The following is a 12,356-nucleotide window of genomic DNA, read 5'->3' as shown; positions in this document are numbered from 1 at the left end:
GTCCCCCCCCCAACTTCCTGCAGTGTGGAGCATAAAACTACGGCCAAAGGATTTCTGTGTTGTACGTTTGACTATAGTAGCTGTTTCAGCTCATCCGAAATAGTCTCTGTTGGTCAGGAGGCACCTAGTTGGCATCCTTCTGTTTGTTTTTAAATTTACTTTTCTACACAGTTAATATGGAAGGGGGGAGGCTTTGATACTATTGGGGGGAAAAGCAACCCCATTTTTTACTTAAGCTGGCCAGGTGGCACTAACAAGTTTGTTTTGATGGGAACTGGAAGGAAGGTGGTTTGGTTTGGAGGAAGTGCTTGATAGCCAATTGCTCAGTGCTCTGGAAAAGCAAGATTTTGCTACCTCAGTCCTTGTCTTCCAATGCATCTGTTTGCCATAATTTATCCTGTTGGAGAGAGAGTTATACTTAGGTACATGAGCTGTGTAACACTTCATGCCCTACTTGTGCTAGAAAAGTTTGATTGGATCTCAGGCGTGAAACAAGACTGTTTTCTGAATACAGCATATTCATGTTTCGTTCATGCAAATGTATCTAGCTCTGTAACTTTGTTTATGACTTGAGCCTATTTTTTTGCTTTCACTATAGTGGCAAATGGAAGAGTATTGCAAACATCAGCGGGATATTGGCACTCATGACTGTCATTTTTTCAAATTAGTCAGCACATAATTTGCAAAGAATATGCAACTTTCATGAACCCTGTGATTCTTAGTGAGAAACTTTTGAAAGACATTCAGTTTCTAAATCATCCTGGATTGTCACCCCGCCATCTTTGTCTGTTGCTAAAGACATGTGCATCAAAACCATATCTTTGTTTCTTCAGAGTTCATCTGCTCCTGCTGCTTCTCCTCCCACCTGAAGTCTTAATCTCAGTGACATTACAGTAATTTCCAAAGCAGCTAATTGTTATTTCAGATACCTATAAGCAGCGGGAGCAACTAGCTGAGTACTGAAAGAAAGCTTGAATTTTCATGCAGATGCCCTTCCTAATAAACAACATATGATATGCAAGCAGAATTGGCTACAAGTAAAATGTATTCAGTTTTCAAGAGGTGTCAGCAGTTCCTTAATGAGGCAAAAGCAGTTGCCAGCATGAGAATGTTAGAGGTATGATTAAGTTTATACATGCAGGTAAGGGGAAGTTTGGCATATGTGTGTTTACTTCTTTGTTTGTGAACTCAGCACTGTGAAATGTGCCAAACTAACAGCATGGGAGATGTGAAGGATGCTTGATATGCAAAAGATGCAGTGAAACATGCTTTCTTTACCTGCCTAATAGCCAGATGACAGCAGTAATTTCTGTTAACGTGCCTACCAACCCAGAGTGAATTTATACCAATATCCTGGAAGCATAAGGTTGCAATTAAATCCCTCATGATTAAGACTTGGAAAAATAGCAGACACCTACTAGTTAAAGTGGATATGTAATATGTAGGACCTCTCCACCAGTCCCGGGACTGTGAGAAGCCAGGCCTGCTACCAGGTGCAGAGCATATGTTGGATTTACAGTGGGTTGATGTCTCTGGAGCCTGCTGAAAAGTTCCTTTGCTTGTGGCAGCCTCTGGCCTACTTTGGCAACTGGAAAGAGGATATGTGAGGAGTCCACCTTATCCTAGAACTGCCCGATGACTGGAATTCTCTGAACAGCAGCAGTGCCTGCTGTTGCTTGGAGCTTTCTCCAAACTACAGAGGAGTATGATGGACTTGGTTCATGTCAGCTTCACTGTTTCCCACTGCATTTTAATAGTAGCTGTGAAACTGTTGGAATCTTATTAGATTAGTCAGTGCTGCGTGGAGGCAGCAGTAGCCAAGGAAGATGACACCACTTAAGTTTACATTTGTGAACTTAACTTTCCTGTCAACCCTGCTAGGTATACATCAAAAGTTGATTGAATAGAAAGCTTATAAATCATGTATGGACATTACATATTGCAGTATTTGAATATTGAACAGGCATGCAGTTGTGTTTTGGGTCAGTTCTGCCAGAAATGAAGTGTTTGTTTGGGGGACTGACATTTCAGTGATTGTTTCTTCTCATTATGTAAAGAGACATAGAATGTGTTTGGTAACTATTTTTATTGGACTAACTGTGTAGTTGGGAGAGAGAAGGTCCTGGGCAGAAAATTGGAGTGTATCCCATGTTAGAGGTGGATATACAGTATTGTATGTTGTTCTACTTCGTTTCCCTCTGTCTCACCTGAAAGCTTTCTGAAACTAGTATGATCTAAAGTTTGGCAAACTCCATTATTAATGCAGTAGTTGCCACAATTGTATCTCTACAGCGTGTTGCACTGTCATCCTATAATCACTGAAAGACTCTTTTTAGGAGAGTGATTATTACATCTGTGGTAGAGTTTTTAATGTGGCTGAGAGCTAAGATAAAGTAGCATTATGGAAAAGGATGTTAAAAATGTGATGGAATATGCTAGTATTTCTGTTTGGCTAAAGTTGTAATTTACTTTGCCAGAAGTTTGTGATGATGATGCATTACCTATATCCTCCTTTTAGGAGTATACAAGGTTTTAGCTGAAAAATGTAAATTATAATATTTTATGATTAAATATATTATTCAGAGTGCCGTTAAGCAATCGTGGTTTATCCTGCATGTCTGCTCTCCCCCCCTCTCCCCTGCTGCCTCCCACTTCGTAACTGGTATCTTATCTTCACTCACTAAATTTTTAGCAAGGTGAGAGATTCTCTTGTGTATATATATACAGCTGTGCAGCTAGGAAATAACAATATGGGAATGTTCATCTGCCTGTCTCTGGGAACAGAAACATCTCTGCACTGTCAAACATCTGTGTCTGCCTTTATGACAACAGCCCCTCTTAGAAATCCCAGCATCAAGAATTCTTCCTCCATAGACCCATTCCCCTGTTTACTTCTTATTCTTAAGTAGAGCACAGTATTTTAATTTTTCTCCCTGACTCTTGGGGAACGAAGAATCTCTCATCTCTTGATCTATTGCCATTCATCTCCTCTGGCAGCCAGCCCTCATCTTCAGTCCGGCATGCTTTGTAACCCCCTCAGACAATGTCAGCTCTGAGTTTATACTTCTTTTTTGACAGCATAAAAAGACTAGAGCAATTTTTCTGTTGCGAAGAACTCGGACCATAACGGGGCAGAATAGTTTGGACATTATAGATTCCTGTATGAAATCTCTAGGTTTATCTTGTGCATCATGTTTGCACACCAAACAGTGCTAACATTGAGTGGCATCCCGTGGCACCTGTGAAAGGTTCTCAGGGCTAGACCTTCTTGGACAGGATGCTTGGAGGAACTCTGCCAGAGGCATGAGGCAGCAAAGGAATGGAAGTAGGCCCAAAATCTCATCCCTGTTAGCTTTCTGCTCCTGCTGTCACAGCCACCGCAGGGAGGATGTTGACAAGGAGGTTTGATGACCCTGGGGGGACCATGTATGGGAGGGAGGGGCCATATACAAAAATGTGTATGTGTATACACAAATACAGTCCAAACATCTGCTTGAGGTTCTTGAGATGCCAGAATGTTTCAGGTGAATTTCACTAGTAATTAAAGAAATACAACTTGTTACACTTTCAGCATTCATTGTGGTAGACAAACTGATGACAGATGCTGTGCTCTATGAATTTTGTGGCCAAAGTGTACTTCAGGGAAATGTGTTCTCTTTTTTTTTCTATCCCATCATTGGACATGTGCAAAGAAGTGTGGATTGAAAATGTGACACTGTTGTGAGGCAAGGATTTTTATAGGTGATAGTTTCTCCCAAGTACAACTCTGGTGTAATAAAAAAATTAGACAAGCTTTTGGGCACAATTTAACCTCTTTCAGGTTACCTGCCCAAAAAGTTATCAAAAGCTTTCCCAGCTGTATGTCCCAGGAAATACCAAAGAGACAAGGATTTTTGTGGCTGATGTCTTTTACTGGACCATCTTGGCTACAACATCACTCTGAGTCATTTGGTACTAAATTGCTTTTCCTTCAATGAAAGAAAATCAGTTGCAGTATCTTGTTCCAGGAGAGGGCTGTCAGTTTATCTTATAGTGGTCCAATCATTGCTGTTGAGTCAGTGACCCTTTTTTCCTTTGTCAGTTGTTAAGAATATAGTCCAACAGTTGGAGTTTTCCACACTGAATTCTGAATTCTTGTTGCCAACAAGCTGCTAACTATCCTGTAGATTAGAAATCTGAAGGAAAATGAGAACCCTTGGAGATCCTTCTTTGTACTTGAAAAGATAAATAGATACTTTTTCAAACATTTCTATCTAGAGTGTTTAGACTTGACAGGCTGCTCAAGTATTGAAAGTGTCGACAAAGGAAAATAGTTAAAAACTGAGGGTGAGTTCTGCTCAGGATTTGGTGTTACCTTGAGCTTTTCATGAAAACAACCTGCATGTCAGTGTGAAAAAGGAGTTCCTAATAAAAGGAACTGTATCCTCAAAGACTGTGCACAAGGGGCCGTTTCATCAGAAAGCACAAATCCAATAACACATTGACTTAGCTTCATGAAAGATTCACTGCATATTTTAATCACTTTCATATCGCTTCACATTTCCTACAAGTATTTCTGATCATTGAGGAAATAGGTGAGATCATTTTTGTTTCTACTTAATCATGACACTCTTCTTACTTGTTACATAGCTCCAGATGTGCTGGTTGCAAAACACCATTATTGTTACACGTAGAATCTCTTAACTATTTGTTCTTATGTCACAGCAAAGTTTCTTTTTTCTGTGCTAGCATAGGCAAGAGTTTGTTGGAGTTGCCAGTAATGTAGTTTGCAAACAACAGAAGTTGTGCAGCGCACCAAGTAGGGTGGAATGATTTGTGACTTAAATAGAAATAGGAAAGTACTGATGTCATTGTACAAAGAACTGTTAATACTGTAGCTAGTTCTGGTCATTTGTGTTAAAAAATGTGCAGAAATGGAGAGCAAATGTTCAAACTGGAAAAGGTGCAGAGTAAAAGAGTTTAACTAGTTTAGCGTAGAGAAATTAAAGTTAAGAAATGTGATGACTGATTTCTCTAACTACATGTTTGGAGCAGGGAGATGCATAGATTGTAGGGCTAAAAGGGACCTTGGAAGATTATCAGCTCCTGTGCCAAGCAGGAAAGATAACTGGGGGCCAGGTGACCCTAAAAAGGTGATTGTCTAGTCTCATCTTGAAGAATTTCAGGGTAGGTGATTGCACCACTTCTGGAGATGAAACGCTATTTAAGCAAAAGGCAAATTCTGGTGAATAACAAGCTGGCCAAGAGTAAATTCAGGTTCAAGGAAAAGAACAAGGTTCTAAAACAGGTGTCTAGTATAAGGAATGTGGGCAAAAATCCCTAACTAGTTAAAGATGAAGTTTTTGAGAGGAGCTGTGATATGGTAGTTTGCAATCACAGTCCTAAAATGTCCATGATTTAGGGCTGAACCCCCCCCCGTCTCTTAAGATTTGAGTCATCAATGTTAATCCTGCTTTTTAAATCAGCCAGTATGAAGATTCTATTTAAGTAATCAGTAATCTTAACCTGTTTTGCATTGTACTTCTTCCTAAAGAGTTCATTCTCCTTGTTTGGTAACAACTAAAATGTATTGATTTATAGAGGAAAGCAGCATTACATTAAATTGTATAGTTCTTTGCATTATCCACAAGCATTTACTTTATCTGGACACGTTTATTCAGCACTTACTTAACTCAACATATATTTATTCAGATTTCTAATTTTTTGTTGTTGTTAGGAACTGAGTGCACATATTGTTTAGAACACATCCTTGAATAACCAGTTAATTATCAAACTCTATTTGGATTCAGGTTCAGTAAATAAATAAATGTGGAAGTCCAGCATTTTAAAATTGTACCAAGAGGTAAAGTAGTATGTGAACTTCAAGAGCATCATCTACTTCTGTCACTGTGTATGTACATTCCCTTACACCACAGTAAATACAGGATAGCTAATCTGTTAATGAGAGAAGAGTAAGCTATTTTATGTTTACTAAGAGTAGCTGATGTGCCTACTGTGTCTTAGTTGAATAAAACTTCCTTCCTAAAGTTATCAAAACACATTTTGTACTTAAAAGTAAGGGGATATTTCCTGTAATTAGTGGATTGATTGTTTCTGTTTACTGCTGACCGGATTTTAAACATTATTTAGACACCTAAAGATAGATGCTGCAATATGATTGTGTGTGTGTGTATATATAATATATTTGAAATTGGATGGATGGTTGGATAGATAGCTACCTCTTTATTTTAAAAAGGCCTAAGCAGTTCAGGCACTTAAATCCTATTGATTAGTTGAAGGTAGAGTAAAAAATGATGTGATTTTTTTTTGGGGAGGGGCGGGGGGAGAGGCATTTTTGATGATTGTACTACTGTGTGTCTGAATATTTCTTTAAAAAATCTGGCTCTATATTCTTAAAGTCTTTAAAATCACTTGATTTAATCTTCTACCTGATCATTTCAGTTTTGATGGATTAATCCAAGTGAAGGCATTTGGCCTGTACCTGCTATCCATACCAAAGCTGAAAGTGATTAAAGCAAAAATGTTTCAGCAAAACAGAAACTTCTAGTTTTCCCCAAGCATCAATACTTTTATAATATTAGAATTAATGTTATTTAAAGCCGAAGTCTGTCTGTCAGTCTGTAACGCTTTATTTGCACTCTGGCTGACAAACACCCAGTCAAAGTGTGAACAAGCATTGGAACAGGAGCTGGCAGCAGTGGAGTGCTGCCATGATGGCAGGGACACAGGGGATGGGGGAACAAGGCCAGCACAGTGGAGGAGGACCAAGCCTGAGCCGGGTGGGAAAATCGGTCTGCTGTGGTGGTGGTGGAGGGGAGCAGCGGGCCTGGCCCAATGTGGCATCAGCTGGGGAAGGGGTGGAGTGGGCCTCCCCTTCCCTCCCCCGCCCCTCAGGCCTGGTCCCACTTCTCTCCCATCCCCCACCCCGGTGTCAGTCCCAAGCCTGCTCATCCTGTCCCCACTCCCTTGTTGCCACAGGGTCAGCCTGGGCCCACTGCTCCCCCCGCTGTGACAGCCCGGCTTCTCCCCAGCCTCGGGCCTAGTCCTGCCCTGCATTGGGCCCAGGCCCCCTCCTTTCTTTCCCTTCCCCCACTACTGCTGCTGCTGGGGCAGGCACAGTAGGCCTGTCCCGATGTTGCAGCGGTGGGGGGAGGGTAGGAGCGGGCTGCCTGCTGTGCGTTAGGCCTGGTCCCACTCCTGCCCCACTCCTCCCGTCCAATGCTCCCTCTAAGGAGTAGTGGTCCGTGAGTGTGCCGCCTCAGTCCAGCGTGGGACACTTATCGAAGGGGGCCAGGGGCTGGAGGATGGAGCTGAGAGGTTGGGAGCTGGGGCCAGGGCCTGGAGGTTGGAGTGGGGGGCTGGAGCTGAGAGGCTGGAGGCGGAGCCTGGGGCTGGAGCTGAGGCCGGAGGTGAGGCTTGAGGCCGGGGGCTGGCAAGGGCTCTGCCAGCTCCAGGGAAGTGCTCCACTCCCCAGGCCTGATGCGGAGGTGTGGAGCACTTCCCTGGAGCCGGTGGAGCCTGTGCCAGCCCCCTGCTCCAGCCTCCATCCCTGCCTTGCCTCACCTCGGGGAGGAGCCGCTGCCTGCTCTGAGTGAGGCTCCGCCGGCTCCGGGACACTGCTCCGCTCCTCCGCATGACCTTGGGGGATGTGTCCTGGAGCCGACAGAGCCTCACTGAGCCCAGGCTCCTGCCCCAGCCTCTCCTGGTATGCGGCCTTGAAAAGGCTGTGCGTGGCCACACTTTTAGTTGTGCGCAGCCGTGCACATGTGCACCTTAGAGGGAACCTTGCTCCTATCCCATTTCCACTGCTGGTTTTGGCCCAGGCCCACTGCTTCCCCCCACCCCTGTGCTGGCCCAGCTTCTCCCCACCCTTGGGCCCAGTCCTCCCCTGCGTTGGGCCTGGGCCCGCTACTCCCCTCCCCCTGCCACTGTGGTGGGGTGGGGAGGAATGGGCCCAGACTGCAACCAGCAGGAGGGAAATGGGAAGTGGGGCTCCATCCCCACCCACCCAAACCCTTGCTGTCATTCTTGATGGGCAATTGGCTAGTTCTGTTGTAAAGGCCAACATTTTATGTAGGTTTTTAATATTATACAGGACACTGTAGCAAATTTTATGATGCTTGAGTAGGTTTCAGAAGTTAAAGATGCCTTTCTCATTCTCTGTATAATTTTAAAAGCATCAAACAACTTATTACAAGTTGGGGAGGGATCACTGCTGCGCCGTAATTAACTTTATAAATTACAGAAGGATGAGATAAGATGCTAAAGTTTTTTTTCCTTAAGAAAAAGTGTTTTAAAATAAAAATTTAGTTTTGATTTTCACATATGTTTGTTTGTTTTTAAATCCATCTGGTAATTTGGTACAATAGCTAAATATTTGTTGCCGGTTCTCTGTTTTGGAAACTTTTGCTCTTGGACCTTATCCTCCGGATCACTTCGTGCAGTACAAAATGGCATTTGGACAAAGATCTTTTTAGCTCATTTGAATCCTGGACTTTGCTTAAAAACCACGTCAGGAGAGGGAATTTTCTGCAACAGTTTTTTTCAACACTGCTATTTATTTCAAGCAGATAGAAGATAAGCTAGAAGGGCATTTCCTGTTGATGCTGGCTATTTCTGTAGTAGAATCTTGTTAGTTATTCAAGGTTTCATTTTTTTTCAGGGAAGGAAAAAATCCCTTGGGTTTATTGTTCAGTGATGGATGCTTGGTTTCTGAATGTTGCGACAGTTTGGAAACTAAATACTTTTTATTAGCTATCCACTTGGAGCATGCTTAAGTTGTGGTTTTCAATCACTCTGTGTAAAACTGTCATGTGTAGTTGCACTTCATTCTGAACTGTCATTCAGATATCTTGTATTGCTTACAAAGAGAGAATCTTCCTGAATCATTCCTCAGCTAGCACTGAGTTCTGACAAAGACTGAATAATCTATGCAGTGTGGTTGTGTTGGGCTCAGCTGTGTCTTCAGGCCTTAGCAGTTATGCTTGATGTGTCTGGTGTTCCAGTTCAGTGCATGGATACCCTCACTTTGTGTTGTACATAATAATGCAGCTTGTAGTCATTTGTGCCTGGATTTATCTTATTCAAATGCTGAATGTATACTGCTAGTCTGCTGTATACCCGTACTGTATGAGACTGCACTGAGCCACTAATTGGTTCTTACAAGTTAGAATCTTATGGCAATCTTTTTTTATCACTTGTTTGAATAACCCATTTTTGCAGAATGCACTCCATCATTGGAAGTTTTCAATAGCATGTTATGCAGACACTTGGCTGGGTGATTTAGTTGGGGGTGATCCTGCCAAGCAGGAGGCTGGACTGAGGACTGAGGTTCTTGCGAGGTCCCTTCTAGCCCTACTTTCCTATGGCTCCATGACCTATCTTAAGCAACTTTAAACATGCAGGTTAGCATAGTCTGTTTTTTGTCTTGGGGTGGCGCGAGGCTTAAGGCCTTTTGGGAAGAGGTAGGGAGAAGATGAGGAGGAGCAGAATGGAGGAAGATAATGAATTTGTTACAATAAATGTAGGGTTCACCAAATTTACAGAGATCTTTAGCCCTGTTGAAATTCTTTGCCGGAAACCAGTGTTTTGCTTTAAATTAAGATTTTCAACAGATTAAGGACAACCCTAAACTTGAAATCTGCATAATGTGTTTAATTGTACTTGTTTAATATGGAGAGCTCAGTGGGCGTGAATCAGCTTTGGATGCAATGCTTGTAACAGAAAGACTAAATAGTTGCTATATTTTGAAATACTTTAAAAAAATCAATTATTTTTTTGCTTCAGAAAGTGATGGGATATTGAAGAGCTTAATTTCTTCCTACCTTCCTAACCTGTCTCCCAGTTACGGTAACAGTTTCCTCAAGACAGGCATAAATGCAGGAGTGGTCTTATAAAAACTTATTTCTGAGATCACATATAAAAAATGTAGATTGACCCAAAGTGCACATGGCTTTCTAGTTTCAACATCATAAAACGTTATATTACCATATGTATACATTGTATTTCTTCTGATAATTCATAAAAACACTATCTTTTTAATAAAATGCAGATGCCACTGCCGTCATCCAACTACGTGCAGTCTGACTCCAGTAAATGCTGGATTTTCTTTGGTGAAAGTGCCTGTAGCTGGCACTTGCATTTTATGAGTATATTTTGCATGTTGTTAGGTGCATGTCATTATTTCATTGCTCTCAATTGGAGTACTTAATATGCCAATCAGTCTCTAGCAGTTATTTGCATGCTTTCATTACTGGAGTATGTGATCAGCCATAGAGGAGGGCAATTGTAGTCTTGATAATGGTTTTTTGTTTGTATTTACTTCTTAAAAATCTGTTCTTACAAATATTCAGTATTGTACACCTGAAGGTGGAATGTTCTTCAGACCATTCAGTACTCTTGGTTGAGGACAACTAGACAGGAATGTTGCATATTAAAGTAATCTTTGGTTATTAGCTTTCATTAGTTACCTTGTTCAGTTTTCATGGCTGATATGTGAAAGCTGGACTGACTGTGCAGGACAGCCTAATGTGGTATGCAACTGAGACATGCAGAAAGAAAAGTTTTGGATCAGAAAGCTAAATGCAGAGTGACAGGGATGTATTTGAAAGAATGGATTGTACAATTTTTTGAGCTTTACCTTTTTTTCCTCTTGTACTACTGTTTAAAATTTATATAGTGTCTTTCATCTCAAACTGCCGCAGATTGTATGCAAGAAGTCCCTCTAAAAATATTGTCCTTTGTGTTGCTGGGGAATAGGTCATGTAGCACAAGATACCCTGTCTTGCTTTCTCCTTCAAACACTGCTTAAATATCTTTCTCCTAGGAGGAGGTATCTTGAGTTACAATGTAGGGCACTTCAGTTTTCTTTTAAAAGATCTCAGTTGAATTGCACACACCCTTGGAGAATGAGGTGCAAGTTACTAATTTATCTCCTTCAAACTGATGAAGGGTTGAGAGAGTCTTACTAGGATTTGAATATGTGCTTCAGGTTATCTAGTTATTTTGGCTTTCCTTATTTACCATGTTTGTAAAATGACCATAGCTCTGAATTGTATGTAACCTAACTTACATTAATGTGTCTCTTTTCATGTCCCCCAATTAAAGCTGCTCCGCTCTTGCTGTATGCAAACCGACGTGATCTAAGATTGGTGGATGCTGCAAACGGGAAAGAGAATGCTACGGTGGTCGTGGGTGGTTTGGAGGATGCAGCTGCAGTGGACTTTGTGTTTGTCCAGGGATTGATATACTGGAGTGATGTAAGTGAAGAAGCCATTAAACGAACAGAATTTAATAAAACTGGGAGTGTGCAGAATGTGGTTGTTTCTGGCCTTTTGTCACCGGATGGGCTGGCATGTGACTGGTTGGGGGAAAAACTCTACTGGACAGATTCTGAAACAAATCGGATTGAAGTTTCCAATTTAGATGGATCTTTGAGAAAAGTTTTATTCTGGCAAGAATTGGATCAGCCCAGAGCCATTGCCTTAGATCCTGCAAGAGGGTAAGTTTTTCTTTAATTGTTTTAAAACCTCTGGTACCTGTAAATTCAGTGAACTATGTGCTTGCTTAATATGTAACAGAAGATTGCCATTTTATCCTTAAATATAAGTAATTTGTATGCCAGACGGCATTTCTGCTTTTCTTACTATTACTCTTATATGAAAATCTGAATCTGAAATACTATTTTGTTTTGTATTGTGTACTGTTTGATTTGTATTGGATTTCAAGAGAGGTTTTTTGCTGACCATCAGATTTGCAAGCAAACCACACAGAAAGAAACATTTTACTACTTTCATTAGTAGTGTAGGACATAGTTCCCTTTCCCTTTGCTTATCTATAGTATAAATTTAAGCTTATGTGTTGTGAATGAGGGTTTTCCCCCCTTTATTCATTATTGGTATTTACACTTAATTGTAATGGCTTTGTGAGGTGAGAGAAATCACCATTGTCACATGTTAGTGTGTGTTGGGGACAGGTTTTAGCACTTTTGAATTGACATAATATTGCAAGTTTCTCCCTAATCCCTGTTGAGGAATTCCCATAAAATTGAGATGGTATTATAGAACTGGCTAAATCCAGGCAGAGTACAAGCTTTATGCATCCTAACTTGGACTTCAGGTTCTATTTGTGGACTTCAAGCTTGACATGCAGTATTATCAGTATTATCTGTTTGGTCTCTTCCTGGGAGTCTCCTGAATCTTGGCTATAAAACATGTGATATTCAGTGGTAATTTTGTGATATTAAATAAAGGTGTAGGATGGTCATTTGTAAAATCCTTCTGCCTGCATCTGTAACATAAAGACACAATAAACATGCTGATTTTTTTTTTTTTTTTTTTTTTTTTTTTTTTTTTTTT

The 12,356-nt window shown here is 41.1% G+C and overlaps 1 protein-coding gene across 1 annotated transcript in view; it reads left to right on the top strand.

Moving 5' to 3' along the window:
* The window catches only part of LRP6 (LDL receptor related protein 6), a 260,426-nt gene that overhangs the window by 1,013 nt on the left and 247,057 nt on the right, over positions 1 to 12,356 (top strand). The window contains exon 2 of the mRNA XM_019515963.1: positions 11,107 to 11,500. Within this exon, the coding sequence (XP_019371508.1) occupies positions 11,107 to 11,500 (394 nt within the window). The remainder of the gene's footprint in view (positions 1 to 11,106; positions 11,501 to 12,356) is intronic.

This window comes from Gavialis gangeticus, unplaced genomic scaffold (assembly GCF_001723915.1).
Source record: "Gavialis gangeticus isolate Ggan-Ray unplaced genomic scaffold, GavGan_comp1, whole genome shotgun sequence".
Classification (NCBI taxonomy): domain Eukaryota; kingdom Metazoa; phylum Chordata; order Crocodylia; family Gavialidae; genus Gavialis; species Gavialis gangeticus.
The sequence above is the reverse complement of the archived record's forward strand: the minus strand, read 5'-3'. Positions and strand labels throughout refer to the sequence as shown.